Raw genomic sequence first — 26,521 nt, 5'->3', positions numbered from 1 at the left:
TCCCTTTTTATCTCCAGTTTTCTTGAAGAGATCTCTAGTCTTTCCCATTCTAATGTCTTTTATTTCTTTGCACTGTTCATTTAAGAAAGCTTTCTTATGTCTCACTATTCTCTGGAACTCTGCATTCAGTGGGTATGTCTTTCCCTTTCTCCTTCACCTTTCACTTCTCTTCTTCAGCAATTTGTAAAACCTCCTCAGACAACCACTTTGCCTACTTGTTTTTCTTTTTCTTTGGGATGGTTTTGGTCACTGCCTCCTGTACATTATGAACCTCTGTCCATAGGTCTTCAGGCACTCTGTCTACCAGATCTAATCCCTTGAATCTATTCATCATCTCCACTGTCTAATCATAAGGAGATTGATTTAGGTCATGCCTGAAGTGCCTAATGGTTTTCCCTACTTTCTTCAATTTAAGCCTGAAGCAGTAAGGAGCTCATGATCTGAGCCATAGTCAGCTCCAGGTTTTTTTTTTGCTGACTCTATAGAGCTTCTCCATCTTTGTCTGCAGAGAATATAATCAAGCTGGTTTTGATATTGACTATCTGATTATGTCCATGTGTCAAGTTGTCTCTTTGGTTGTTGGAAAAGGTGTTTTCTATGATCAGTGTGTTCTCTTGACAAAACTCTGTGAGCCTTTGCCCTGCTTCATGTTGTACTCCAAGGTCAAACTTGTCTGTTACTCCAGGTATCTCTTGATTTCCTACTTTTGCCTTCCAATCCCCAATGATGAAAAAGGCATCTTTTTCTTTATGTTAGTTCTAGAAGGTGTTGTAGGTCTTCATAGAACCAATCAACTTCACCTTGTTTTGCATTACTGGTTGAGGCATAGACTTGGATTACTGTGATGCTGAATCATTTGCCTTGGAAATGAACCAAGTACATTCTGTCATTTTTGAGATTGAACCTAAGTGCTGCATTTTTTATTCTTTTGTTGGCTATGAGGGCTACTACATTTAGTCCACTGGATTTTTGCCTACAATAGTAGACATGATGGTCATCTGAGTTAAATCCACCCATTCCTGTCCATTTTAGTTCACTGATTCTTAAATATCAATATTCACTCATGCCATCTCCTGCTTCATCACATCCAATTTACCTTTATTCATGGACCTAACATTCCAGGTTCCTATGCAATATTATTCTCTACAGCATCAAACTTTATTTTCACCATGAGACACATCCACAACTGAGTGTCGTTTCCAGTTTGGCCCAACCGCTTCACTTAATTCTTTCTGGAGCTATTAGTAATTGACCTCCTCTCTTCCCCTGTAGCATATTAGACAACTTCTGACCTAAGAGGCTCATCTTCCAGTATCATATCTTTTTGCTTTTTCATACTGTTCATGGAGTTCTCACAGCCGAAATACTGGAGTAGTTCTTCTAAAGGGACTTCTCTAAGTGAAAAAGAAAAACCAGAAACACCAGGAAAAGCAGAAAACTGGAAAATAGAATTATATTTATAGAAAAACTAGAAAGCTAAAATTTCACAAGGAAAAAAACTCACCAGTAAGAGCAAACAGACAGTAAAGGTAGTATACCCACCAGTTATAATGCTAGTATGAAAGTTAAAAGACCAAATCATCCATATTGAATAGCGAAGGCGTACACAAAATACAAAGACATAAATATGATATAAAAAAACATGACACACTCTGGGGAGGAAGTGAAAATGTAGGATTGTTAGAATGTGTTTGAATTTAGGAGATTATCAACTTAAAATAATTATGTGTATATATAGGTTGCCATATATAATCCTTGGGCTTCCCAGATGGCTCAGTGGATAAAGAACCTGCCTGCAATGCAGGAGACATGGGATCGATCTTTGGGTTGGGAAGATCCCTTGGAGGAGGGCATGGCAACCCACTCAAGTATTCTTGCCTAGGAAATTCCACGTACAGAAGAGCCTGGCAGGCTACATTCTATGGGGTCGCAAAGAGTCGGATACGACTGAAGTGACTGAGCACACTCATAAACATTATGGTGACTAAAAACACAAATCCATACATTCCCCCACAAAAGAGAAAGGAATCCAAATGTAACTCTAAATATATTCAGCAAACCAGAGGGAAGACAGCAAAACAAGAGCAAAGAAAAGAACAAAGAAAGAAAAAAGAATAAGGAAACTATAAACAAAACAAAAAGTCACCCTACTGAATGGGAGATGATATTTGTAAATGATATACTCAACAGGAGTTAATATCCAAAATACAGAGAACTCATACAATTGAACATCAAAAAAACCAAACAGCCTCATTTACAAATGTATAGAGGACCTGAATAGACATTTTCCCAAAGAAGACATACAGATGGCTAAAAGGCACATCAAAAGACACTCAGCATCACGAATCATCAGGGAAGTGCAAATCAAAACCACAATGAGATATCATCTCACACCTGTCAGAATGGCTATTATCAAAAATATTGCAAATAACAAGTGTTGTCAAGGATGTGGAGAAAAGAGAACCCTCATGTACTGTTGGTGGGCTGATAAATTGGTACACCCTCTGTGGAAAACAATATGGAGTTTCCTCAAAAAATAAAAAGTAAAACCACCATATGAGCCAGCAATTACACTTCTGGGTATTTTCCCAAAAGAAACAAAAACAGTAATTAGAAAAGATATATGTACACCTTTGTTCATAGAAGCATTATTTACAGTAGCCAAGATTGGAAGAAGCCTGAATGCTCACTGACAGATAAATGGACAAAGAAGATGAGATATTTATATATATACATATATATAATTTCATATCTATGAAAGAGGTAAGGTAGGTTGGGAAATTCCCTAATATTTAAACAATCAGTGAGTATTACTGAAGAGTGACAAACAGAACTGTAGATAATTTTTTAATCTGGGTATGTGGGGATTGTTAATTTTCCTTTGTGTGTTTGAGTTTTTTTTTTAAAGTCATTTGAGATTAAAAATATATGTTAAATATTTTAGTTATCTATGCAGGAATTCTTCAGAGTAGATCATAAAATAATTCCTTTGCCACTGAGCTATCAGGGAAGCTCATTAAAAAAAAAACCTAACAACTGTTAAAAATACTATAAGAACTCTCATGTAAATATGTTCTCTTTTTTTTTTACTTGCTTCTTATAGGTATCCTACGTCCCTGAAACAAGAGCACCTTCAGTTGTAAGTGGAGACTCTGCAGCCTGCCTGGCAGTGAGCGCAGGGACCGATGCAAGGACAAGCTGGGAGGCACCTATGCCATCGCTGGCCACCCTCCTGTAGCACCAGCTCACGGCGAAGCTGCATGCAGACGCCGCCCTCGGGACCAGTGATGCCTCAAACCAGAGAGCCTCTAGCAGACCCACGAGCATGCAGGATAGTTTCTTGGAAATATGCACTCTCCTGCCCCACAGTGCTTCCCTGTAAAGCTGTCCCAACAGGGTAATCTGAGCTCTTATCATAGCAACACAAACTGTAACCCCGAAGATGCATCATCAACTGATCAACCCCTATGCATTTATTACTACCAATCACTCTCCATTTTAGCTTTTGGATCTTTAGTATGAGCACATGTCTGGAAAATAAACAGTGAAAAAATCAATGTTCACAAACATGAGAGCAACAAAATCAGCCTAAAATCTGATAATTATACCTAATGAACTACTAGTATTGTAGCAATAAGATTACATAAAATTTATAAAAATAAGAATCTGAGAAAATAAGAACAGGAAGACCTTTTCATTTTAATATAAACCTATTCCACTGTACTCCTGAAAAAGAAATAAGTCCAAGTTTTTGATTTTTAAAACAATGCATCAACTTTAAAAAAAACTTTTTTATGTTTGTTTACATGCTTCTTTTTATTGCCCAAAGTATATTAAATACATGTGTGTAATATAAAGCATCAATATCATCTAAAACATTGTATATAAGATAAAAGCCTTGTTTTTTTGTTGGTTACACTGCTACATTGCTTAGTTTTAACTAATTTGTTTTCATAGTTTCAGAGGAGAAAATAATTGAAAACAAAAATGGGTTTAGTAATTAGCCACATACACAAATACCATTTTGCAAACGAATGAAAGATAAAATATTCTTTATCAACAGACTTCTCATTTGACATCAGGTTGTCACAAGTGACAATTGTGCAGTGTCAAGTCATGCTTCTTCAGCACACAAGGGCATGCTCAGACTTGGAAAGGAGGATGCATAAGACAGTTACAAAGTCCAGTACTGTGGACCCGGGAACATTCCATAATGGTTGCTTGATAACAATGTGGCTGTAAAAAATAAATATTCTTAAGGAAATAACTTCGGTTAACATTTGCTACTTTTAACTAAACATGAATAAATTTCATTGAAAATATAAAAACTATTTGCTTGTGTCTTATTAATGTGAAAAATCCAGGGAGAAAATAATTTTCTAGGCTGATAGCTTTTTGTCATAACATAGGGTTGCTTGTATTAGTATCTTTTCAAATCAAAGTTCTGTCTGGATATATGCCCAGAAGTGGAATTGCTGGATCCGATGGTAACTCTAATTTTAGTTTTTTAAGGAATCTCAATACTGTTCTCCTTAGGGACTGCACCAATTTACATTCCTATCAACAGTGTAGGAGGGTTCCCTTTTCTTCACACCCTCTTCAGCATTTATTATTTGTAGACTTTTTAAAAAGATTTAAAAAACTGAAAAGCTTCATATATTTAATGATTGTATATGCTTGTCAAATAAGAGCTGAGGTGAATTTTTTTTCTTCTAAATTCAGTATCTGCGATGTCATTGTTTGCTCTCTGCGTTTCAAGTGTGTGGTCACCTGATAGACCATCCACTGGAAGTGTATGACCATGTTCATTCTTTGGACCCTGGTCACTGTGAGGTGGAGCCTGGCAAGGGCTAATTATCCTGGGGGTCAAAAACAAATATCAGTGCTCCTGTTAACCTTGTCATAGTCAAATAGAGGGTCAAAAAGTCAACGTGTTGCAGGAAGTTCCAAATCTGAAAATTAACAAAGCAGTTAAAAGCTACAGCTAACATTATATTTCATGATGGAAGACAGAATGCTTTCCCTCTAAAGGAAGAACAAATCAAGAATGTTCATTCTCACTACATATATGCAAGATTATTTTGGAACTTCTAACTAGTACAGTAAGCCAAAGAAAGAAATAAAAGTCATTCAGATTAGAAAAGAAGCAGAAAGATTGTCTTTATCCACAGACAACAGGTTTATCTATGCAGATGATCAAATGGAGTGTCCAAAAAGAATTAAAAAGTAGAAAAACTAAAAAATGAGTTCATCAAAGATGAATACAAGATCAATCTACAGAAGTCAATTGTATTTCAGCTGTCAGGTCAGCAAGATGGCAGAATAGAAGTTTACTATCATCATTTTCTGATAAATATGGTCCACTGGAGAAGGGAATAGCAAACCACTTCAGTATTCTTGCCTTGACAACCCCATGAACAGTATGAAAAGGCAAAAAGATAGGACACTGAAAGATGAACTCCCCAGGTTAGTAGGAACCCAATAAGTTACTGGAGATCAGGGTAGAAATAACTCCAGAAATAATTAAGAGACAGAACCAAAGCAAAAACAACACCCAGTTGTGGATGTCACTGGTGATGGAAGTAAAGTCTGATGCTGTAAAAGCAATACTGAATAGGAACCTGGAATATCAGTTCCATGAATCAAGGCAAATTGGAAGTGGTCAAACAGGAGATGGTAAGAGTGAACATTGACATTTTGGGAATCAGTGAACTAAAATGGATTGGAATAGGTGAACTTAACTCAGATGACCATTTTATCCACTACTGTGGTCAAGAATCCCATAGAAGAAATGGAGTATTCATCATAGTCAACAAAAGAGTCCAAACTGCAGCATTTGGAAGCAATCTCAACAACAACAGAATGATCTCTGTTCGTTTCCAAGGCAAACCATTCAATACCACAGTAATCCAAGTCTATGCCCCAATCAGTAATGCTGAAGAAGCTGAGACTGACCAGTTCTATGAAGACCTACAAGACCTTCTAGAATTAACACCCAAAACAGATGTCCTCTTCATTATAGAGGACTGGAATGCAAAAGTAGGAAGTCAAGAAATACCTGGAGTAATAGGCAAATTTGGCCTTGGAATATAAAGCAAAGCAGATCAAAGGCTCACAGAGTCTTGCCAAGAGAACACACTGGTCATAGCAAACACCCTCTTCCAACAACAGAACAGAAGACTCTACACATGGACATCAGCAGATGGTCAATATTTAAATCAGATTGATCATATTCTTTGCACCCAAGGATGGAGAAGCTCTATACAGTCAGCTAAAACAAGACCAGGAGCTAACTGTGGCTCAGATCATGAACTTCTTATTGCCAAATTCAGACTTAAATTGAAAAAAGTAGAGAAAACCACTAGACCATTCAGGTATCACCTAAATCAAATCCCTTATGATTATACAGGGACAGTGACAAATAAATCAAGGGATTACATCTGATAAGAGTGCCTGAAGAACTATGTATGGAGGTTCGTGACATTGTACAGGAGGCAGTGATCAAGACCATCCCCAAGGAAAAGAAATGCAAAAAGGCAAAATGGCTGTCTGAGGAGAACTTACAAATAGCTGAGAAAAGAAGAGAAGTGAAAGGGAAAGGAGAAAAGGAAAGATATACTCATATCAATGCAGAGTTCCAAAGAATAGCAAGCAAAGATAAGAAAGCCTTCCTCAGTGATCAAAGCAAAGAAATGGAGGAAAGCAGTAGAATGGGAAAGACTAGAGATCTCTTCAAGAAAATGAGAAATACCAAGGGAACATTTCATGCAAAGATGGGCTCAGTAAAGGACAGAAATGGTATAGACTTAACAGAAGCAGAAGATATTAAGAAGAGGTGGCAAGAATACATAGAAGAACTATACAAAAAAGATCTGCAGGACCCAGATAATCACAATGGTGTGATCACTCACCTAGAGCCAGACATCCTGGAATGCAAAGTCAACTGGGCTTTAGGGAGCATCACTACGAACAAAGTTAGTGGAGGTGTTGGAATTCCAGTTGAGCTATTTCAAATTCTGAAAGATGATGCTGTGAAAGTGCTGCACTCAATATGCCAGCAAATTTGGATAACTCAGAAGTGGCCGCAGGACTGGAAAAGGTCAGTTTTCATTCCAATCCCAAAGAAAGGCAATGCCAAAGAATGTTCAAACTACTGCACAATTGCAATCATCTCACATGCTAGCAAAGTAATGCTCAAAATCCTCCAAGCCAGGCTTCAGCAGTATGTGAATCGTGAACTTCCAGATGTACAAGCTGGATTTAGAAAAAGCAGAGGAACCAGAGATCAAACTGATAACATCTACTGGATCAGTGAAAAAACAAGAAAGCTCAAGAAAAATGTCTACTTTTGCTTTATTGACTATGCCAAAGAAGTTGACTATGTGGATCACAATAAACTGTGGAAAATTCTTCAAGAAATGGGAATACCAGACCACCTGACCTGCCTCTTAAGAAACCTGTATGCAGGTCAGGAAGCAACAGTTAGAACTGGACATGGAACAACAGACTGGTTCCAAATAGAAAAAGTAGTACGTCAAGGCTGTATATTGTCACCCTGCTTATTTAACTTACAGGCAGAATACATCATGCAAAATGCCGCGCTGTATGAAGCACAAGCTGGAATCAAGATTGCTGGGAGAAATAGCAATAACCTCAGAGATGCAGATGACACCACCCTTATGGCAAAAAGTGAAGAAGAGCTAAAGACCCTCATGATGAAAGTGAAAGAGGAGAGTGAAAAGGTTGACTTAAAACTCAACATTCAGAAAACTAAGATCATGGTATCTGGTCCCATCACTTCATGGCAAATAGGTGGGGAAACAGTGACAGATTATTTTCTTGGGCTCCAAAATCACTGCAGATGGTAACTCCAGCCATGAAATTAAAAGACACTTGCTCCTTGGAAGAAAAGTTATGACCAACCTAGACAGCATAATAAAAAGGAGAGACACTACATTGCTGACAAAGGTTCACATAGTCAAAGCTATGGTTTTTCCAGTGGTCATGTATGGATGTGAGAGTTGGACTATAAAGAAAGCTGAGTGCCAAGGAATTGATGCTTTTGAACTGTGGTGTTGGAGAAGATCCTTGAGAGTCTATTGGATTGCAAAGAGGTCCACCCAGTCCATCCTAAAGGAAATCAGTCCTGACTATTCATTGGAAGGACCGATGTTGAAGCTGAAACTTCAATACTTTGGCCACCTGATGCGATAACTTGACTCATTTGAAAAGACCCTGATGCTGGGAAAGATTGAAGGCCGGAGGAGAAGTGGACGACAGAGGATGAGATGGTTGGATGGCATTACCAACTCGATGGACATGAATTTGAGTAAACTCTGGGAGCTGGTGATGGACAGGGAGGCCTGGCGTGCTGTGATTCATGGCTCACAGAGTTAGACATGACTGAGCGACTGAACTGAACTGAACTGAACTGAGGAAGGCCCTGCCCACCACAGCAAGATCCAGTTTTTCCCATCACCAGTCCCTCCAATCGAGAAGCTTACACAAGACTCTTAGCCTCATCCATCGGAGGGCAGACAGAAGCAGCAAGAAGTAGTCTCACAGCAGCTAAAACAAAAACGTATTACAGAAAGTTAATCACAATGAGAAAGCAGAAAGTTATGTCCCAGGTGAAGGGAAGGGACAGGTAAAACTCCAGAAAAACAACTAAATTCATGGAGATAGGCACTCTCCAGAAAAACAATTCAGAATAATGATAGTGAAGATGATCCAGGATCTCGGGAAAAGAATGGAGGCAAAGATTGAGAAGATGCAAGAAATGTTTACCAAAGACCTAGAAGAACTAAAGAAGAAACAGAGATGAATAATACACTAGAAGGCATCAATAGCAGAATAACTGAGGCAGAAAAAAAAAAGAATAACTGAGGCAGAAGGACGGATAAATGACTGGACGGACAGAATGGTGGAAATCACTGCCACAGAACATAGAAAAAAAAGAAAAGAAATGACGACTGCTTAAGAGACCTCTGGGACAACATTCAACGCACCAACATTGCCATTACAGGGGTCCCGGAAGGAGGAGAGAAAAAGGACCTGAGAAAATATTTGAAGAGATAATAGCTGAAAACTTCCCCAACTTGGGAAAGGAAATAGTCAACCAAGTTCAGGAAAAACAGACAGTCCCGGGCAGGATAAACCCATGAAGGAACACACCGAGACACATAGTAATCAAACTGACAAAAATTAAAGATGGAGATAAAATATTAAAAGTATCAAGGGAAAAATGACAAGTAACATACAAGGGAACTCCCATCAGGCATCTCAACAGAAACTCTACAAGCCAGAAGGGAATGGCATGATATATTTAAAGCTAAAAAAGGGAAGAATCTACAACCAACAATACTCTACCCAGCAAGACTCTCCAGATTTGACGGAGAAATCAAACTTTTCCAGACAAACAAAAGTTAAGAGAATTCAGCACCATCAAACCAGCTTTACAACAAATGCTAAAGGAACTTCTCTAGAAAGGAAACACAAGAGAAGGAAGAGACCTACAGAAAATAAAGTCAAAATAATTAAGAAAATGGTAAAAGGATCATACATATCAATCACTAACTTAAATGTAAATGGTTTAAATACACCAATCAAACAAGATAGACTGGCTGGGTGAATGAAAACATGTGCATGTATGCACTCCCACTTACTACATCACTGTGCTTGACTTCTCCCCCCCAACCCCCAAATTGTATGTAATTATTTTATATTGTTAAGTTAATCATGTTCCCATTATGGCTTGCAATTTAACTTTTATTTTTTGCCTGGCTATTGTTTGTGAAAATTGATAAACATCTTTTACTCTTGTGATTATGTAAATATTATGACTTAATACCATTGTATCATGATTCTTCAACAGAAAATTATAGAACTCTCTATCACCAAAACTAGGAGCTAATAGAAAAACCTGTAATCACTTTTTAAAATCCAGATGCATATCAGATTTTGAAATTTTTTGAAAAATACAAATGCTAAGATATTGCTTTTTTTCTCATTTAAGAACAACTGGACTATACGATATCTTTTATTTTTGTCTAGTTTGTTTCACTTTTTCTATTTCATAGTCAGCACTCCCATTTCATTTAGTTTATGTTCTCCAATTTCTCCATCTCATCTTTTTTTATTTTGGCTGTTCTTTCTCAATTCTTTATCTAGTAGAAAAGCTTTTGTATACATATATATGTATGTATAATATATATTTTCAGTTCAGTTCAGTTGTTCAGTAGTGTCTGACTCTTTGCAACCCCATGGACTACAGCACACCAGGCCTCCCTGTTCACCACCAACTTCCAGAGTTTACTCAAACTCATGTCCATTGAGTTGGTGATGCCATCCAACTATCTCATCCTCTGTCGTCCCCTTCTCCTTCTGCTTTCAATCTTTCCCAGCAATATATATTTTAGAAAGCATTAATTTTGCCTGACTAAAAAGTTTATGACATTTTGATTCCATTTGTTTGACTTACTATGAATAGAATGCTAGATTTCTACCTAAAAAAATAGATGTTCAACGAGCAACAAAGGTTTACTATACAGCACAGGGAACTATAGTCAATATCTTGTAATAACCTATGATGTGAAATAATTTCAAAAATAATAATGTGTATTTGTATACCTGAATCACCTTACTGTGTACCTGAAACACTGTAAGTCAACTATACTTCAATACAATATACATGTATTTTTTAAAAAGAAAATAAATAACCCATTTAAATAATGAACAGGTCTTAACAGACACTATCAATGAAGATACTTGCTGTTATTGTTTATTCACTAAATAATGTCCGACTCTTTTGCAATCCCAAGGACTGTAGCCTGCCAGGCACCTCTGTCCAAGAGATTTCCCAGGGAAGAACAGTGGAATGGATTGCTATTTCCTTCTCTAGGGGATCTTCCTGACTCAGGGATCAAACCCATGTTTCCTGCATCTCTTGCATTGGTAGGTGGATTCTTTTACCACTGAACCACCTAGGAAACCCCAAGAATACTGGAGTGGGTAGCCATTCCCTTCTTCAGGGGATCTTCCCAACCCAGGGATCAAACCCAGGTCTCCAATATTGCAGGCAGATTCTTGACCATCTTAGCCACTAGGGAAGCCAATGGCAAAGGAACCCATAAAAAGATGCTTAGCATTGTTGGTCATAGCTATGCTGTGCTGTGCTTAGTCGCTCCATCGTGTCTGGCTCTTTGCTCTCCCGTGGACAGTAGCCTACAAGGCTCCTCTGTCCATGGGATTCTCCAGGGAAGAATACTGAAGTGGGTTGCCATTTCCTCCTCCAGGGGATCTTCCCAACTCCTTACAATCCAAACCGTGTCTCTTACATCTTCTGCATGGGCAGGTGGGTTCTTTACCATTAGTGCCATCTGGGTGTCCTAAATGGAAAAGACTATCCCCTCAGCAATGACCAAACTGAAGGTCATGAGCCCATTCGGGCTCTAGACACATACTTGGCTGCTGTTTTCCAAGAGCTTAACTGAACTATCCCCCCACCATCCCTCACCCCTGTCCCCCACCAACCCCCACCCTTCACCCCGCACCAGCAAACTATCACAGTACATTTCTACTGAACGCTTATTAAAACATCAGGAAAACCTTTTAAATGCAAATCTCTCCTAGACATTTAAGGGATTTAGAAATGGTTACTTTACCTGTAGCTTTTGGGGAGGTCATTGTGGAGGTCATCCTGTTCTCATCTTTCCTCTACAAGCCCCAAATTTAGTTGGAACAAATATACCTGCACTTTTTGTGCACTCTTTGTGCAACTTGTGAAAATGAAAAAAAAAAAAAGAAAACAGTTGAATCTAATACCAGCTATGAACATAATGTCACGTTCTCATTTACACCGGCAGAAGAGATCTCCCACAAGAAATTAAATGTCTGCTGGGCAAAAATAACTGGCATACATAAAGTCAGCTGAAACATTAACAAAGGACAAGATTTCTTCCAAAGAAACACTGCACAAAGTCGAAGTGGATTTGATAACTAGTGCTTTTTACCTGCTCAACGAGAAACTTCATTCTCTAAAATCAAGAGTATGAGACACTTTGTTCTTTGAAAATGTATCAGGAAGAGTGAAATACTCTTCTGTTGGCTGGTCTCTTCCACACAGAGTACCAGCCGATCTCATGCCCAGTGCAGGAGTCTCTGGACACATCAAATGATCTATATTAAGTATGTATATACATGTATCAAGTATCTATATTAACTTGAAGTTTCCAAGTTGGCAAGACCGTTTGCAACCCAGACCTAATATTGAACCCTTTACACATGGCCCTGAAGTTGCCTGTGACTCTATGAAAACACTGATTTACCAACATTTCACCTCCCTACACCCTTCCCTAAAATCTCAAAATAATGGCATTCTTACCCCCTGAGATGCCCCATGGTTCCACCGCTGTATGACCTTGCTTACTGCAGGCCAGGATCAGATCATAAAGGTGATTCTGTGGTGATGCAGGTTTGTCAGACTACAGACTGATGGGAAAGGAGAAAAAGCTCTGCATGTTCTCTGTTAATACTGGTTTTCACACATTTTATCTATTTACAGTTGTTTGGATGTGAGAGTTGGGCCATAAAGAAGGCTAAGGCAATGAAGAATTGATGCTTTCCAACTGTGGTGTTGGAGAAGATCCTTGAGAGTCCCTTGGACTGCAAGGAGATCCAGCCAGTCCATCCTAAAGGAGATCAGTCCTGAATATTCATTGGAAGGACTGATATTGAAGCTGAAACTCCAATACTTCGGCTACCTGCTGGGAAGAACTGACTCATCATTGGAAAAATCCTGATGCTGGGAGGGATTGAAGGCAGGAGGAGAAAGGAATGACAGAAGATGACATGGTTGGACGGCATCACCGACTCAATGGACATGAACTTGAGCAAATTGAGATGGTGAAGGGCAGGGAAGCCTGGCAGGCCGCAGTCCATGGGACTGCAAAGAGTCAGACAAGATTGAGCAACTTAACAACCAATTATAAACAATATCCTGGCCACTATTTCACTAGAAAGTATCTAGACTATAGTTTTGGTTTAAAAGAGAGAGAGAGACCGAGACAGGGGGGCTGGGAAAGAAAGATCCGCTATCATCTTACTTGAGTAGCACAGGCTTTAGGAGGAGCGCAAGCGCCAAAGCTCCTTGTTCGGCGCCACTCCGCACGGGGAGCGGTCTCGCGGTAGGAACTACATTTCCCAGTGGCCTTTGCGGCGAGGCTGGCCGAGCGGAATACAGTTCCGCGAGGCGCCGGCGGCGGGAGAGGAGGCGGGGCCTGTGCGAGGGAGGCTGGGCGCCGCTGCCCTAGCGGGCGGCCCCTGGCGGGCGCGGCTAGCGGTCTTTTCTGCTGCGGTGGCAGCGACGACGGCGGGAGACTGGAGACGCAGGGTCGGAAATGCGTGGTGGGCTGGGCCCGGCCTTGTGCAGCGTCCGGCAGGTGCTGGGCGGGACTTGGGACTTGGGGGCTCTAGGGTCCTGGGGAGCCTGGGCTCCGGGGGGCTGGGGAGCCGGGGGCGCGGCGCGGGTTCCGAGGCCCGTCGCCCCCGCGGGCAGGCTTCCTTCCTCGGGAGAAGGGGCCGGCGGGGGCCTGCGGTCCCCAGCGCCCGCGCTGTTCTCCGGCGGGTCGCGGGGGCGGGGCCGAGCTCTGCCTTTTCATTGCCTTTGGAAAACTCGCCTCCTGCGAGCCGTGGGTGTCTGGATAACCGTGTTTTGGCTTGTTTTATAGATACTAGAATGTGTCCCTCCAGCTGGGCCTGAGGCGTCCGAGTCAACCGTGGAGGAAGACGAAGATGACATCCAGTTTGTGAGTGTAAGTAGCAGCGGTATTTGGGTTTTTCCGAGTCAGGGTTTGTGCGTGACGAGCCGCGATGTGATTACCCCTCGCCTGTTCACTGATCATCCAGCAAACGTGTGGACGTCTCATACCGACTGGAGACTGTGGAGCAGGGCCCAGGAGTGGGTGTCAGACCGGACACCGTGGAGCAGGGCACAGGAGTAGAGCGTTTGCCCACAGAGAGGTCTCGGCCGCCCCCGCAGCCATCGCAGAGACTGTGGCCTGCGGTCTGTTGGAGCCTGGATCACACCTTGCCCTCTCCTTTGCACGTGGACCCGCTGGTATGCGCAGGGTTCTCCTAAGACTGTGTTTGAATTGAGACCAGAGTAACTTCTGAAAGATGGCCCCCAGGTTGGGGAGAAGGAGCAGCTAGTGATGAGGAAGGAGGTAGAAGAGGAGGAGGCGGGCTGCAGGAGGTCAGCATGAGAGCCTGTGTGTCTCTGTAGGGTGGGGGCAGGTGCCCTGAAGCCGTCACTGAGCTCTGAGCTCACCCTGCTGCATCACAGTCCCGCAGGCCAGGTTCACAGTGAGGGGCCTGCATCACAGGAGCATCCTGTTATCTTTCTGTGTTTATTCCCTTCTGACAGTTTTCAAGCATGAGTGAGTGGAAGTGTTTAGAATCCTGCTCCCCACTCCAGACCTATGGAATCAGGATTTGATGGTGGGGCTTGGGAACCTTAATGTTGGTGCAGGGGTATAGGAAGCTGTGAACACAGTAAAACATTAGTTGGAATAACCAAAGGGGGTGTTGTGATATATTTCAGGATAATTTCCATCCCAAACTGTTTTTTTTTTTCCCAAACTGCTACAAAGTCTCTGCTTAAAGTAGTATCTTTTTTTTTTTTTTAACTGTCAGCAACCCCATGGACTGCAGCCTACCAGGCTCCTCCATCCATGGGATTTTCCAGGCAAGAGTACTGGAGTGGGTTGCCATTGCCTTCTCCTTAAAGTAGTATCTTAATTAGCTAGAGACTGTGTCTACTGTGAACTACTCTTTTTGAATATTATAGTTAGTTGAGGTTTGCTATTAAAAATGTATAGTCTTTCTTTAACTGGGTTCCTATTAACCCAGAAACAATGTTTGTGTGTTTCTTAGTTGCTGTAGACTTCCGGCAGCCATGTAAATGACTTGGTTTTAAATCAAACAAAATTCCCTCCCTAAGGATTGTGGTAACTTTGTTTTTGTTGTTTTCTTAGGGTTATATAGAAATTCTTTACCAGACCATTTCTTTTACATTCTTCCCCCAAATCATTCATGTGATACTCTTCTTGACACTTGGAACTTTGCGGTACCAAGAACTATATGCTGACTTCGCCTCCCCATGTGGTGAGGAATAAATGATGTAGCTGTGGAAATTGAAGAGCCATGATGTCTGTTTTCATACTGAAAAACATGAGGAAAGAGGACTGCAGGGGTCATTAGGAAAAATAGTTTAGTTTCTTTCTGACTATGGTGTAAAGACAATGAATAGGACATGATAACTTTGATGATGTTTTGTGGACCTCTAGATAGGCGTAACATAAGTGTTTATGATATGTGTGCTTTACTTTGAGAAATACAGTAAAATTCTACAAAATTAATTTGGAAAAATAGGTACAATTTTAGTGTCATACTCTGAGGTTTAAGTGCATAATTATGTTCTAAATTCTGACAGTTAATATATCAGCTTGTGTTCAGCTGAGGTTTAGAATTCGATTTAAATTTATTTTAAATATAGAGAATTTTTTGTATCTTTGCATCCAGAGGAGTGTATATCCAACCTGATAGAACCTCTTATAAATAGAAATAGCCTTGTTTACAAACAGAGAATTAAAAATTTGATAGTTCCATAATAAGTGAATTATATGCTCTGAGTGGAATTGCAATACAAGAAGAATCAAGTAAAAATATTCCTGTTGCATTTAAATGGTGCCACAGAAAAATTATAATTCAATTGTATTTTAAGCTACATTCAGATCAGTATTTACTTTCCTCTCACCCCATCCTATGCTGGGTTCAATCAGGATGTGTTTATTACTATGTTTTTTATAGTACTATCCAGCAAAGATGAAATGCTACTGGGTACAACTCTCTGCTTGAGTGTTCTCAGATACAAAAAATTTTTGTGTTCTTTTTATATTTTTATCAAGAAGAATGTTACTCCTTGATGTATTCTGGTTTAGGTTTCTTAGTTTATTCATATAAATCTAATTTTCCAGCCATCAGTTTGCATTATGGCAGAGCATCCTCTCTGTATGTTGCCATATATATACCCCAAACTAAACACAGTATTGTTTATTGATGCTTTTGAACTATAGTGTTGGAGAAGACTCTTGAGAGTCCCTTGAACTGCAAGGAGATCAAACCAGTCAATCCTAAAGGAAATCCAGTCCTGAATATTCATTGGAATGACTGATGCTGAAGCTGAACTCCTATACTTTGGCCACCTGATGTGACAATCTGACTCCTTGGAAAAGATCCTGATGCTGGGAAAGATTGAAGACAGGAGAAGGGGACAGCAGAGGATGAGATGGTTGGATGGCATCACTGGCTCGATGGACATGAGTTTGACCAAGCTCTGGGAGCTGGTGATGGGCAGGGAAGCCTGGTGTGGTGCAGTCCATGGGGTCTCAAAGAGTCAGACACGACTGAGTGACTGAACTGAACTGAAACACAGTATGCTGAAAGAAAGGAATGATGAAAATTGGGGAGTGCAGAGAGCACCGGTATCTTTCGTATAATTTTTCTGAAGTCCAGTGTACTACAGAAGAGGCCACCAGCTGGCTCACTGTTCTCCTTGCCCTCACTCTGTGTTAGTGCTACATTACTGTCTGTCTGGATTGGTTATCTTGTTAACTAATCATCCCCCATTTCATACTCTGCTAATCTTCCCGAAACACATCTCTAATGCGGTTCCCATCTCAACACTACTAACTTGATTCCTTTGCCTGTAGAATAAAATCTAGGTTTTGACTGGGGTATTTAAGGCCTTATTGATGTTGAAGGTAGTATGTGTGTAAGGAAAGGATTGAGGAAATTTGATATTTGATTTCATAAGGATAAAGAGGATGAAGCCGAACTATCAAAGAACTCCATGATTTTGAGCTTAGAGATCTAAAAGATTATTGATAACCATCCCAGTTATAAAATACTGTACCATGATAGCTGTATTTTTAACATTACCCTTGGACTGTTTTCCTGTTTCCATGGACTACATGGCTTTTCCCCCTTGTATATTTAGGATCTTTTTGGGTTTTGTCGTTTTGCATATTGGTCTTCTCTGGATCTTTACCTCTGCCGCTTCTGTTTCTGATTGTTTTGTGCTATACCTGTGATGCCTCCTCTTCATAGTAATTCTTGCTAATTCCAACCAAAAAATCCCAGTGACCGTAAATATACATGTGGTTTCAATGATTGTTCATGACTTGTAAGTTTGCTGACTTCCTTTTTAGGAGAGACCATCAAGACCTCTTCTTGAATACATTGATCTGATCTGTGGTGATGATAAAGAGCCTAGAACCTATTGTAGTGATGTAAGTATGTTTGTGTTTCTTCAGTTCTGTCATTAAGTACAGTATGTTCTGGATGTGGCTTGAACTGGCTTGCAAGAATCAATTGTTAAATTTGAGCTTATTGTTAAACATAGATATTATTAAAACTTAAAGTATAACTCAGCCATAGAAAAGAATGAAGTTATGCCATTTGCATCAACATGGATAGACCTAGAGATTATCATACTAAATGAAATAAGTCAGAAAGACAAGCACAAGACAAGTATGGTATTACTTATATATGGTATCTAAAATATGATACAAATGAACTTATTTACAAGACAGAAATAGACTTACAGAGATAGAAAATAAACTTACAGTTATGAAAGGGAAAGAGGAAGGAGGGATGAATTAGGAGTTTGGAATTAGCAGATACAAACTTCTGTATATAAAGAAGATAAAGTCCTATTGTGTATTGTAATAACCTATAATGGAAAAGAATATATATAACTGAATCACTTTGCTGTAAGAAGCTAACACAACATTGTAAAGCAACTGTACTTCAATTAGAAAGTTCAGGTGTATAAAAATTTAACAGTAAATAGGTTATCATTACATTTAAGGTAATAGATACGCAAACCTGTCCATATCCCAATGTCTTCACACTTGAGGTTATTTACGTCTGTTGTACTGTGTGGTAGAAACACTGTCTAATGGTGTGCTCCTGAAGGATGATGGGAGCATTTACAGCGAGGTAGTTGACAAACTGCAAAGTAGGGGTTGGTTTATTATTTGTTGATTGTCTAAACTGAAGAAAGTGATAGATGAAATCTTAATATGGATTAAGCTTAAAAATGTGATATGTCTCTAACTACTAGACTCTATTCCGTACGAAAAATTGAGGAAATCTTGCAGTATTTGAAAATTCTTCATTGATTCAACAAAAGTGTTGATGTATCATTGATGAATGAGTAGAGTTCTGATATGTATATTTTTTTAAACTTTCTTCTTAATCATGTACATGAAAATATCAACCATTCTTCACACTACAACTATCTTTACTTGTAAATAATATGAGCAACTTTTATGTTGAATTGGGTGATAATCAAAAATTAAGTCAGATTTTGTGACATTACTATTGGCTATAGAATTTTAAAAACTGATAGATTTTTCAAGAAATTACAAGTCATTGTAGTTATAGGCACAAACTGAAAATCAAAGTAAGCTAGTTTAAATTTTATTTCTAAAATTAAGAAATCATTAACAGAACTTTTTGCATTAACCCTGAAAGTGTTATCATGAATTTTACTTATATTTGTAAAATTATTTTTCAGATTTTGTTCCCTAAGATGCCAAAATGACAGGGTGATTTTTTGCATTTTTTAAATGCGAAGAAGGTGAAAACAGATACAGAAAGTAGCAATAGTAATAAGAACTATTGTGGGTTGTCTAAGTCAAAGGAATCGGGTTTCAGATGTGCTGAACACCAGTCATTGAAGAAAAGCCATCATCTTCATCAAAGGAAAAAATGGATAATCTTGTGCTTCCAGATTGTTGGAATGAAAAACAAGTGGTTATGTTTACAGAACAGTACAAATGGCTTGAAATAAAAGAAGTAATTAGAATGTAAGAATTGCTCAACAGTTTAGCGTTTGGGATCAAAAGCAGAAGACCATGTCCACATGTTCAAGGAGTGGATTGCATATTTGGTAATCCCTAATGGCAATAATAAAACTACTAGACAAGCTTCTCTGCAAAAAAAAATTAAGAAGCATGGTAAAATTCAGGATCTGTTAAAGGAATCAATTAATGACTCAGTTTCTAATTTAGTGCATAAATAAAGTAATAAAAATATTGATGCTACTGTAGAAGTTGGCAAGATGGTTTATAGTTTAGTAAAACATAGTAGACCTTTGTCTGATATTGCAGAGGCAATAGAATTACAAGACAGAAATGGGGTGAGAATAGCAAAGCATGTCGCGAAAGAAATGAAGATGACAATATTTAAGGATATTATAGAAGAGAAGGCCAAAATCTGTGTTATAGTTGATGAGGCATCCACAGTTTCAAAGAAAAGGACCCTTGTGATTTATGTCCAGTGCATAGTATAGTCAGCTCCTGCACCAGTTACGTTGTTTGTTACTTTAAAGGAACTGGTTTCAGCCACAGTAGAATGTATCTTCAATACGTTGAAGTTATTGAGTACTTTAAATGATGTGGCTTCACTAATGAATATTTGAAAGCAAATTTAATTGCATTTTGTCCTGATGGTGCTAATATGATGCTGGGTAGAAAGTCTGGAGTAGCCACAAAGTTGTTAGAAAATTTTCCTGAAAGTATTATTATTTCCTGAAATTATTTCCTGAAAGCTTAAACCATCGATTGCATTTGTCACTTGATGATTCAATATCTGAAATAAAACAAGTGAATCATTTAAAAATATTTATTGATAAAAATTGTTCCAATTATCATCCACCTAATAAAAATCAAAACAAGCTTTTAGGGAATGTGCCTAAAGATCTTGAAATTGAAGTTATTAAAATTGGCCAGGTAAAGGGACCAAAGTAGGCAGCTTGCAGTGTACAGCCTGCTACTGCTGCGTGGCATGCGTATCCTGTGTGTATCTGCATTGCTCCCTTTCGCATTCTGTTTTGGCAAAGAGGTTAGCAAACAGTCCTTGCTTTAATGATTTCCTGTAAGATCTTGCTTTAATGATTGACATTCTTAAAGAATTTTGACTGCTTTGAACTGCATTACAGTCAAGCTCAACTAACATTCAGAAAGCACAAAAATTGATCAAATGCACAATAAAAACCTTGGAAAATTTAAAAATTGGTACTGGAAAGCATGAATCTCAAATCGAAGGTTTGAGTAAGTCAGATAAATTTAAGATATTCCGTTTAACAGAAATCATAAATTTAATGCCCTTCCTAGGAACATGTTACTAGAAAATATAATTCAACACGTGAACTTATGTCTTTTATCTAACAGGAAGCATGATGAAAGTATTTTTAATTATTTTGACTTGCTAGAACCTTCTACATGGCCTTATGAAGAAATAACTTCACCATGGCTAACTGGTGAAGAAAAATTATTCCTGTGAAATTTTAAAATTTGAAATTGATTTGAATGATTTTGGGGAATTTGTAAGTAATGATATAAAGTCAAACAGTGTTTCAGTTCCTAAAACCATACAAAAAGCTAATAGCACCATTGTGGTCAGTAGTGCTGAAGTAGTGCTGAAGCTGAAAGAGGTTTCAATTTAATGAACATAATTTGTACAAGGGTGAGAAACAGTTTAACTATAGGTCATATATCTGATTTAATGACAATAAATTTGTTGGGAAAAGAATTAGCTGGTTGGGATGCAACTGCCTTTGTAAAATCCTGGTCAAACTGCAACCACAGGTTAGCTGTAGATACGAGAGTTCGGCAAGAGTCAACAAAAGCCTGCGAGAGTCAGATGGCTCTCTGGAACTTACAATAAAGGGTATTGTGTTGGAATTCCCTTGTGGTCCAGTGGTTAGGACTCGGCGCTTTCACTGCTGTGGCCTTGGTTCAATCCCCAGTAGGGAAACTAAGATCCTGCAAGCTCGCCAGAAATAGGATTGTGTATGATTTATTATTTGTAAGTTGTGTGTTCTGCACACCTTATATATACATAAATTTTTATTTTGAAAGTCAGTTGTTAAACTTTTATCAGTACATTGCTGTTTAAAGGCATTCTCCAAATAGATAAAGTTGATTTTTTTAGGAGCAGTGGGTTTTTAGAGTTTGGCCCATGTCTGCTAGAGTAGGCCAAATATGTATTTCATGGACTGTATAAGAACATCCAATGATTCCACTTTTGCTTTGTTTTACTTTTAGTAAGAATATGAAAGGGTAATATAACCCAGATTACTTCTAAGCCCTGAAAGTTATAGTAAATAAAAGAGAAATAGAATAAAAACTACAATCCTTGTGGCTTTTGTCTTTCTCATTTCCCTATGTGTGTTATCAAATATAGTAACCACTAGCAACATATGCCTATTAATATTTGAAATCAGTAGGACTAAGGAAGCAAATATTTAATTTTAATTAAATATAAAAACAGAAATAGTGTAAAATATTTTTTTGAACTCAACTTGTTTTTTAAAAAATTATTTTAAGATTGTTAATCCTGCTTAAGGTGTGATTGTTGGAGTGTGCTAAGTCTGGTATTACATATAAACATCACTGAGTTAGTGTCATTGGATGTATTCAGTGTAAATTATTTCTTCCTTTGAATCAATGTGACATAGTGTGTTTATCTGAATATTTTAGGTTGACAAAAGGAATCAGTGATTACTTTTCTAAATCAGAATTGGTGATTAAAATAAGGTGCTTAATTATTTTTCTATTTTAGACATGAATATGAACAATTTTTAGTTTAAAATGAAGACATAATGAAAAAGAACAAGTAGAGCTGCAGAAGCTAGGACTGCACCTAGGACAGTAAACAGAAAGACTGGAGGAAGGTATGTGGCATCATCACAATGAATGATGATTGCAGTTTGTTACGGCAGAGAAAAACAAGCTATAGTTTAACAAAAAAATAAGACAGTAAAGTCGACAATATTGAGACAGTTCCAGCAAATGCATAATGAATGAATGAATGAAGTTACCTTTCAAAGGTCAAAAAAGAATTGAGATTTAGGCACCTGAAATCTCAGTGAAATATCTTAACAAAATTTTTTTAAAGGATTGAGTATGTTAAATTTGGCCAGATATGAAACAGCTTGAATTCTTGCATGAAAAAGAACTAGCTTTACATAGATAGATAGTAATATTAATTATTTCAGTTATAGAAATTGTTAGAAATTTATGAGTTAAAACCTAAAAATACCTTTTGAAAAAAAGTGCAGTCTTTAGTTGTCACGAAACGTTGCTTGTGGAATACAGAAATTTATAACAGTATTAAAGATTAATTGATTCAAAAGCTGAAAAATTGCAAGTACTTTTCTTTAGCTTTAGATGAGTTGCTGTCCAAGGAACACTTGGAGTACCTTTTGTCTCATCAGACTTAAAAGCTTATGAAGAAATAACTTCAGTTCATGGCCTGAGAAATCAAATGTGTATAGCTATATTTTAATTATCAAAAGAGTTTCAGCTAGATGAGGAAAATAAAAAAGACTTTTTGTCACAGTAACTGGTGTTCCAGCTAGGTTAGGTCAATGTCAGATTTCACTGGGATTTTTCAATGAGTCTAGTGTCTCCCTTATTTCTTTGTTCCACTGTTTGATATAGTTTGAAAGTATTTGGGCTCAGTTTTCTGAAATGGTTTCTCTGAGAGATGTCATGAGTACAGTTGTTAGATGTTAAGTGCTATGAATCAATGTCAGCTTATAGGAGGATTGCTGAACAAATTAAAAGACAGTAAATTTAGTGATCTCTGCCAGTTGGTTGAACTGTGAAAGAAACTTACTATACAATTAACACCAGTTCAAGATTTTCCTGCAACAACAGAAATGCTAACCAAATACTTAATTAGTAATTAAAGAAAATGGCAGTTTTGTGCCCAGTATTACATAGCTTATGAATGGTCTAAATTTGAAACTCCAAATATGGGGAAAAGCCCATTTGTGCTACCTAGACAAGTACTAGAATTTATTTTGAAATTGTAACTTTAAAAATCAGGTAACTTTACATGTATTTCTAATATGAATCAGTATATGTCAGATTTTAACTTTGACAGTTATGTAAATTTACTATAAAAACTACAAGAAAAAAATTTTAATGTTATTTTTTTATCAATTTAGAGTTGCTTTTCAATTATCCCAGTTACACTGAATTCAGTATTAATGATACTGAATTGACATAAGATTTATTGAATTTACTTAATTTGGACAAATGTAGTTTCCAAAGTGATGTGCTTTTGCTCTGAAGGCAAATCAATTCTTTTAAAAAAGATGAACAGGATTTTTTCAGTGTGGATTTAAAAAATAAAAATATTTTCTTTAAGTCTCCTTGTGTCATTCTTTCCCCTTCCAGTCCATCCTCCGTAATAACTCAGGAATGGCCATTCTGAAATATACATTTATTCTTAAAGCTTTTATTGGTCAAGAAGATATTCAGATAACAGAAAACCTAACATAAATCACTTGAATGGACTTATTTTGAATAACAAATCTGGAGAGGGCTGCAGGTTTTGCTTGAGTAGCTTGATGGTGTCATTACTGTGTTATCTGGGATGCTTTTGGCCTTTCTTTATAGGGTTACAGGATGGTTGGCACATTTTTGTACATGCTGGATTTAAGGCAAGAAGGCCAGGCTGGAACAAACTCTGCATATCAGAAAATTAAGAGCTTTGCCAGAAGCCTTTTCAAGTGGGTTTGCTTTTCACTGGCCAGAAGTGTATGAACGTGGCTATCCTTCATTGCAGTTGAAGCTTAGAATGTGAGCTTTTACATTTCCTAGCTTCAGTAATAAAGGTAGGCAAGGAGGGGAGGAATGTGGTTTACCATTTTTCTCCCCTGCTGAAAATCCTTTACTAGTTCCCTACTGTCTTCGATCTTTCTGCTTCCCTTATAAGAGTTTCAATTTTTTGTCTCCCCCCTCCCCCAACTAGGTAGTGAGTTTCTTGGAAAGAGTTGGACAGTGGTTATTAGTAATGTCTATCACATAAGAATAGAATCTCAGTAAATGTTTGCTTAGTGTTGGGTGTTTCCTATCCCAGGGAACTTTTAAGGGAAATAAGATACTCTTCAGTTTTAAATTTCAGATACATAGTTTTTATGCCTTAATTAACCTTCCATGTTTCCTTTGAAGAGAAATTGAGGTAGTCTTAAAAATTAGTTGGAAATATTTCCTGTTTAATGTTGTAGAGATATTCATGGTTTAGAATTTTCAACAAGATTTTTATATTTAGCATTTTTAATAGCAACTGATAATGTGGAAAGCAAAAACATCTTAGAACCACTGAATTTTTGCCTCATATATCCCAGGCTTGGAACTGAAGGAGCCAGTAACCTGTAAATGCCAATGGATGCAGACAAAAACCCTGCAGAAAGCCTGCCCTCTCTAGTCAAAGGGTCAGGGAAGGGCAAGCTAGTGATACAGAAGCTGTATTTTTTTTAATACAGTAACCTCTTTGCTTCTGCCCACTACCACAGAGAACATGGTAGCTTCATCCAAATCACCAAAGGCCAAGTGGGGAGCCTGGACTTCATCTTTGCCAGTTTATAATGAAGTACCACTGACCTGAATCCCACCCTACTTCGTTGCTATCAGAGGAGGCCTAATGGAGAGTCATGACTTACCTTTGCTCAGCATTAAGCCTCTTCCTCAATTTCAGGTATTAACAGAAGATAACTAGGAAGCCTGGAGTACTTCGCTACCTGGGAGTAACTAGGCAACAAACAACATCCCCCTTTCTGCTCCTAAATTGGTGTCTGTGGAGAGTTTAAGATCTAAGATCTCATAACATAATAACCAGTTGTATCTGTTTCAATAATAAAGTCGCCTGTCATTCCTAGAACCCAGAATATCTCAAGTGCACAAAGACAATAGATACCAACTGAGCTGCCATAGATGCTAGAATTATACAGATTTTAAAGCAGTTGTCATTAAATGCTTCAATGGGCAGTTAAGAACATGCTTTTGGATTTGAAACAAAAACATAGAATGTATCTGCACAAAAATAGGAAGTCTGGGAAATGGAAGATGTAAAGAAGAACCAAATGGAAATTTTAGTAATGAAAAGTAAAATAACCAAAATAAAAACCCTGGATTGATTCAGGAGAAGAGTGGGTGGAACAGAGGAAGGAATCTGTGAATCTAAAACTAAAACAATACAAGCTACACAAACTGAACAATAGAGAGGAAACAGACTTGGGGAAAAACAATCCAGCTACAGGGACCTCTGGGGCTGTAACAGAGTTTGGTATTCATGTCACCAGGAAACCAGAAGGAAAGGAGGAGGGCAAGGCTGGAAAAGATACATTTTGAAGATACATTGAAGATACATTTTCTGAAAACTCCCCCACTGAGCAAAGACAAATCTCAATTGGAGAAGCCAAGTGAATTTAAACAAGATAAATACAAAGAGATCCATACCAACTGTATAGAGTCCAACTTTGGAAAACTAAAGATGAGTTGTGAAAGCTTTGAGGAAAGACACCTTACATATAGAGGAAGATAATTTGAATAACAGAAGAGACCAGAAGGAAGTGGCACAGTTTTCAAATACTGAAATAACTGTCAACATAGACTATATGGTGAAAATATCCTTCAGGAATGAAGGAGAAACCAAAACATATTCAAATGAAGGAAAACTAAGGAAATTTGTTATCTACAGACCAATGCTAAAATGAATAAGTTCTGTAAACCATTAAAGGAGAATCTTGGAACATCTGAAAGAAAGAAAATACAGTAAGTGAAAAATAAGAGTAAGCATAAAGCAATATCGTGTTACTTAAATGTGGACTTAAATTTGTTATGAATATATGTTGCAAGCACTGGACAAACCACTAAAATTTTTTAAAAAATATAACTGATAATGCTAAGAGAGAAGATAAAATAGGATCATATAAAATGCTCAAGTAAAACCAGAGAAGGCAGGTAAAGAGTGGAAAACAAAAACAAGGAAAAAAGAACAAGGTAACAGATGCAGTATATGTTAATCCGTCTATACCAATAGTCATTTTATTTATTTATTAAAGTTTTTATTTGGCCATGCCACACAGCTTTTGGGACTTTAGTTCTTGAACTAGGGATCAAATCTGGGTTCCCTGCTATGGAAGTGTAGAGTCCTAACCACTGTACCATCAGGAAGTTGCCCTGGTGGTCACTTTTTAAAAGGGAATGGTCAAAATATGCTAATTAAAAGAGGTTATCAAGTAGATTAAAAAGGTAAGATCTAACTATATGTTGTCTACAGAAATATTTAGGTATAAATCTAACGAAACGTGTGTAAGGTCTATATGAGGAAAACTTAAAATTCTGAAGAAGGGAACCAAGATCTAAGTAAATGGAGAGATATTCCAGGTTCATGGATAGCGATAGTCAATATTGTTAAGATATCAATAGCAATTGCTATTCAGATGTGCAGTGCAACTCCAGTTCTCCTTTTCCTTAGAGCCCGTCTCCTCATACTCCTTAGGGCTTTAGTAATCTTTGTCTCTGATAGTCTAGAATTGGATGAAAATGTGCCTGTTGTTTATATTTTTAAATTTATTGTGCTGGGTACATGATGGACC

General features: G+C 38.0%; 2 protein-coding genes and 1 long non-coding RNA gene across 9 annotated transcripts in view; 2 read left to right on the top strand and 1 right to left on the bottom strand.

Annotated features, from left to right (window-relative positions):
* The window catches only part of BEND6 (BEN domain containing 6), a 59,544-nt gene extending 55,213 nt beyond the window's left edge, over positions 1–4,331 (top strand). Inside the window, exon 7 of the mRNA XM_061146354.1 lies at positions 3,104–4,331. The gene's annotated coding sequence lies outside the window, so the exon portion shown is untranslated. The remainder of the gene's footprint in view (positions 1–3,103) is intronic.
* LOC133059358 (uncharacterized) lies at positions 1,191–13,196 on the bottom strand. Its single transcript, XR_009693535.1, has 4 exons — positions 13,104–13,196; positions 12,383–12,489; positions 11,664–11,777; positions 1,191–1,394 (listed from the first exon to the last, which is right to left on the bottom strand). It is a non-coding gene; the product is annotated as an uncharacterized LOC133059358 (long non-coding RNA).
* A 90-nt stretch (positions 13,197–13,286) lies between these two features.
* Positions 13,287–26,521, top strand: part of ZNF451 (zinc finger protein 451) — a 126,776-nt gene continuing 113,541 nt past the window's right edge. For 4 of the 7 annotated variants that reach the window (XM_061146334.1, XM_061146333.1, XM_061146332.1 and 1 more), the window contains exon 1: positions 13,287–13,439. In XM_061146334.1, the coding sequence (XP_061002317.1) occupies positions 13,398–13,439 (42 nt within the window). In that variant the 5' untranslated portion in view covers positions 13,287–13,397. Of the gene's footprint in view, positions 13,440–13,727; positions 13,812–13,905; positions 14,117–16,133; positions 16,628–17,267; positions 17,349–18,640; positions 23,286–26,521 lie in introns of those variants that run through there. The other 3 variants (XR_009693531.1, XR_009693530.1, XR_009693532.1) reach the window with 3 other exon arrangements.

This window comes from Dama dama, chromosome 7 (genome assembly GCF_033118175.1).
Source record: "Dama dama isolate Ldn47 chromosome 7, ASM3311817v1, whole genome shotgun sequence".
Lineage (NCBI taxonomy): Eukaryota > Metazoa > Chordata > Mammalia > Artiodactyla > Cervidae > Dama > Dama dama.
This window is presented reverse-complemented; position numbering and strand designations above follow the sequence as displayed.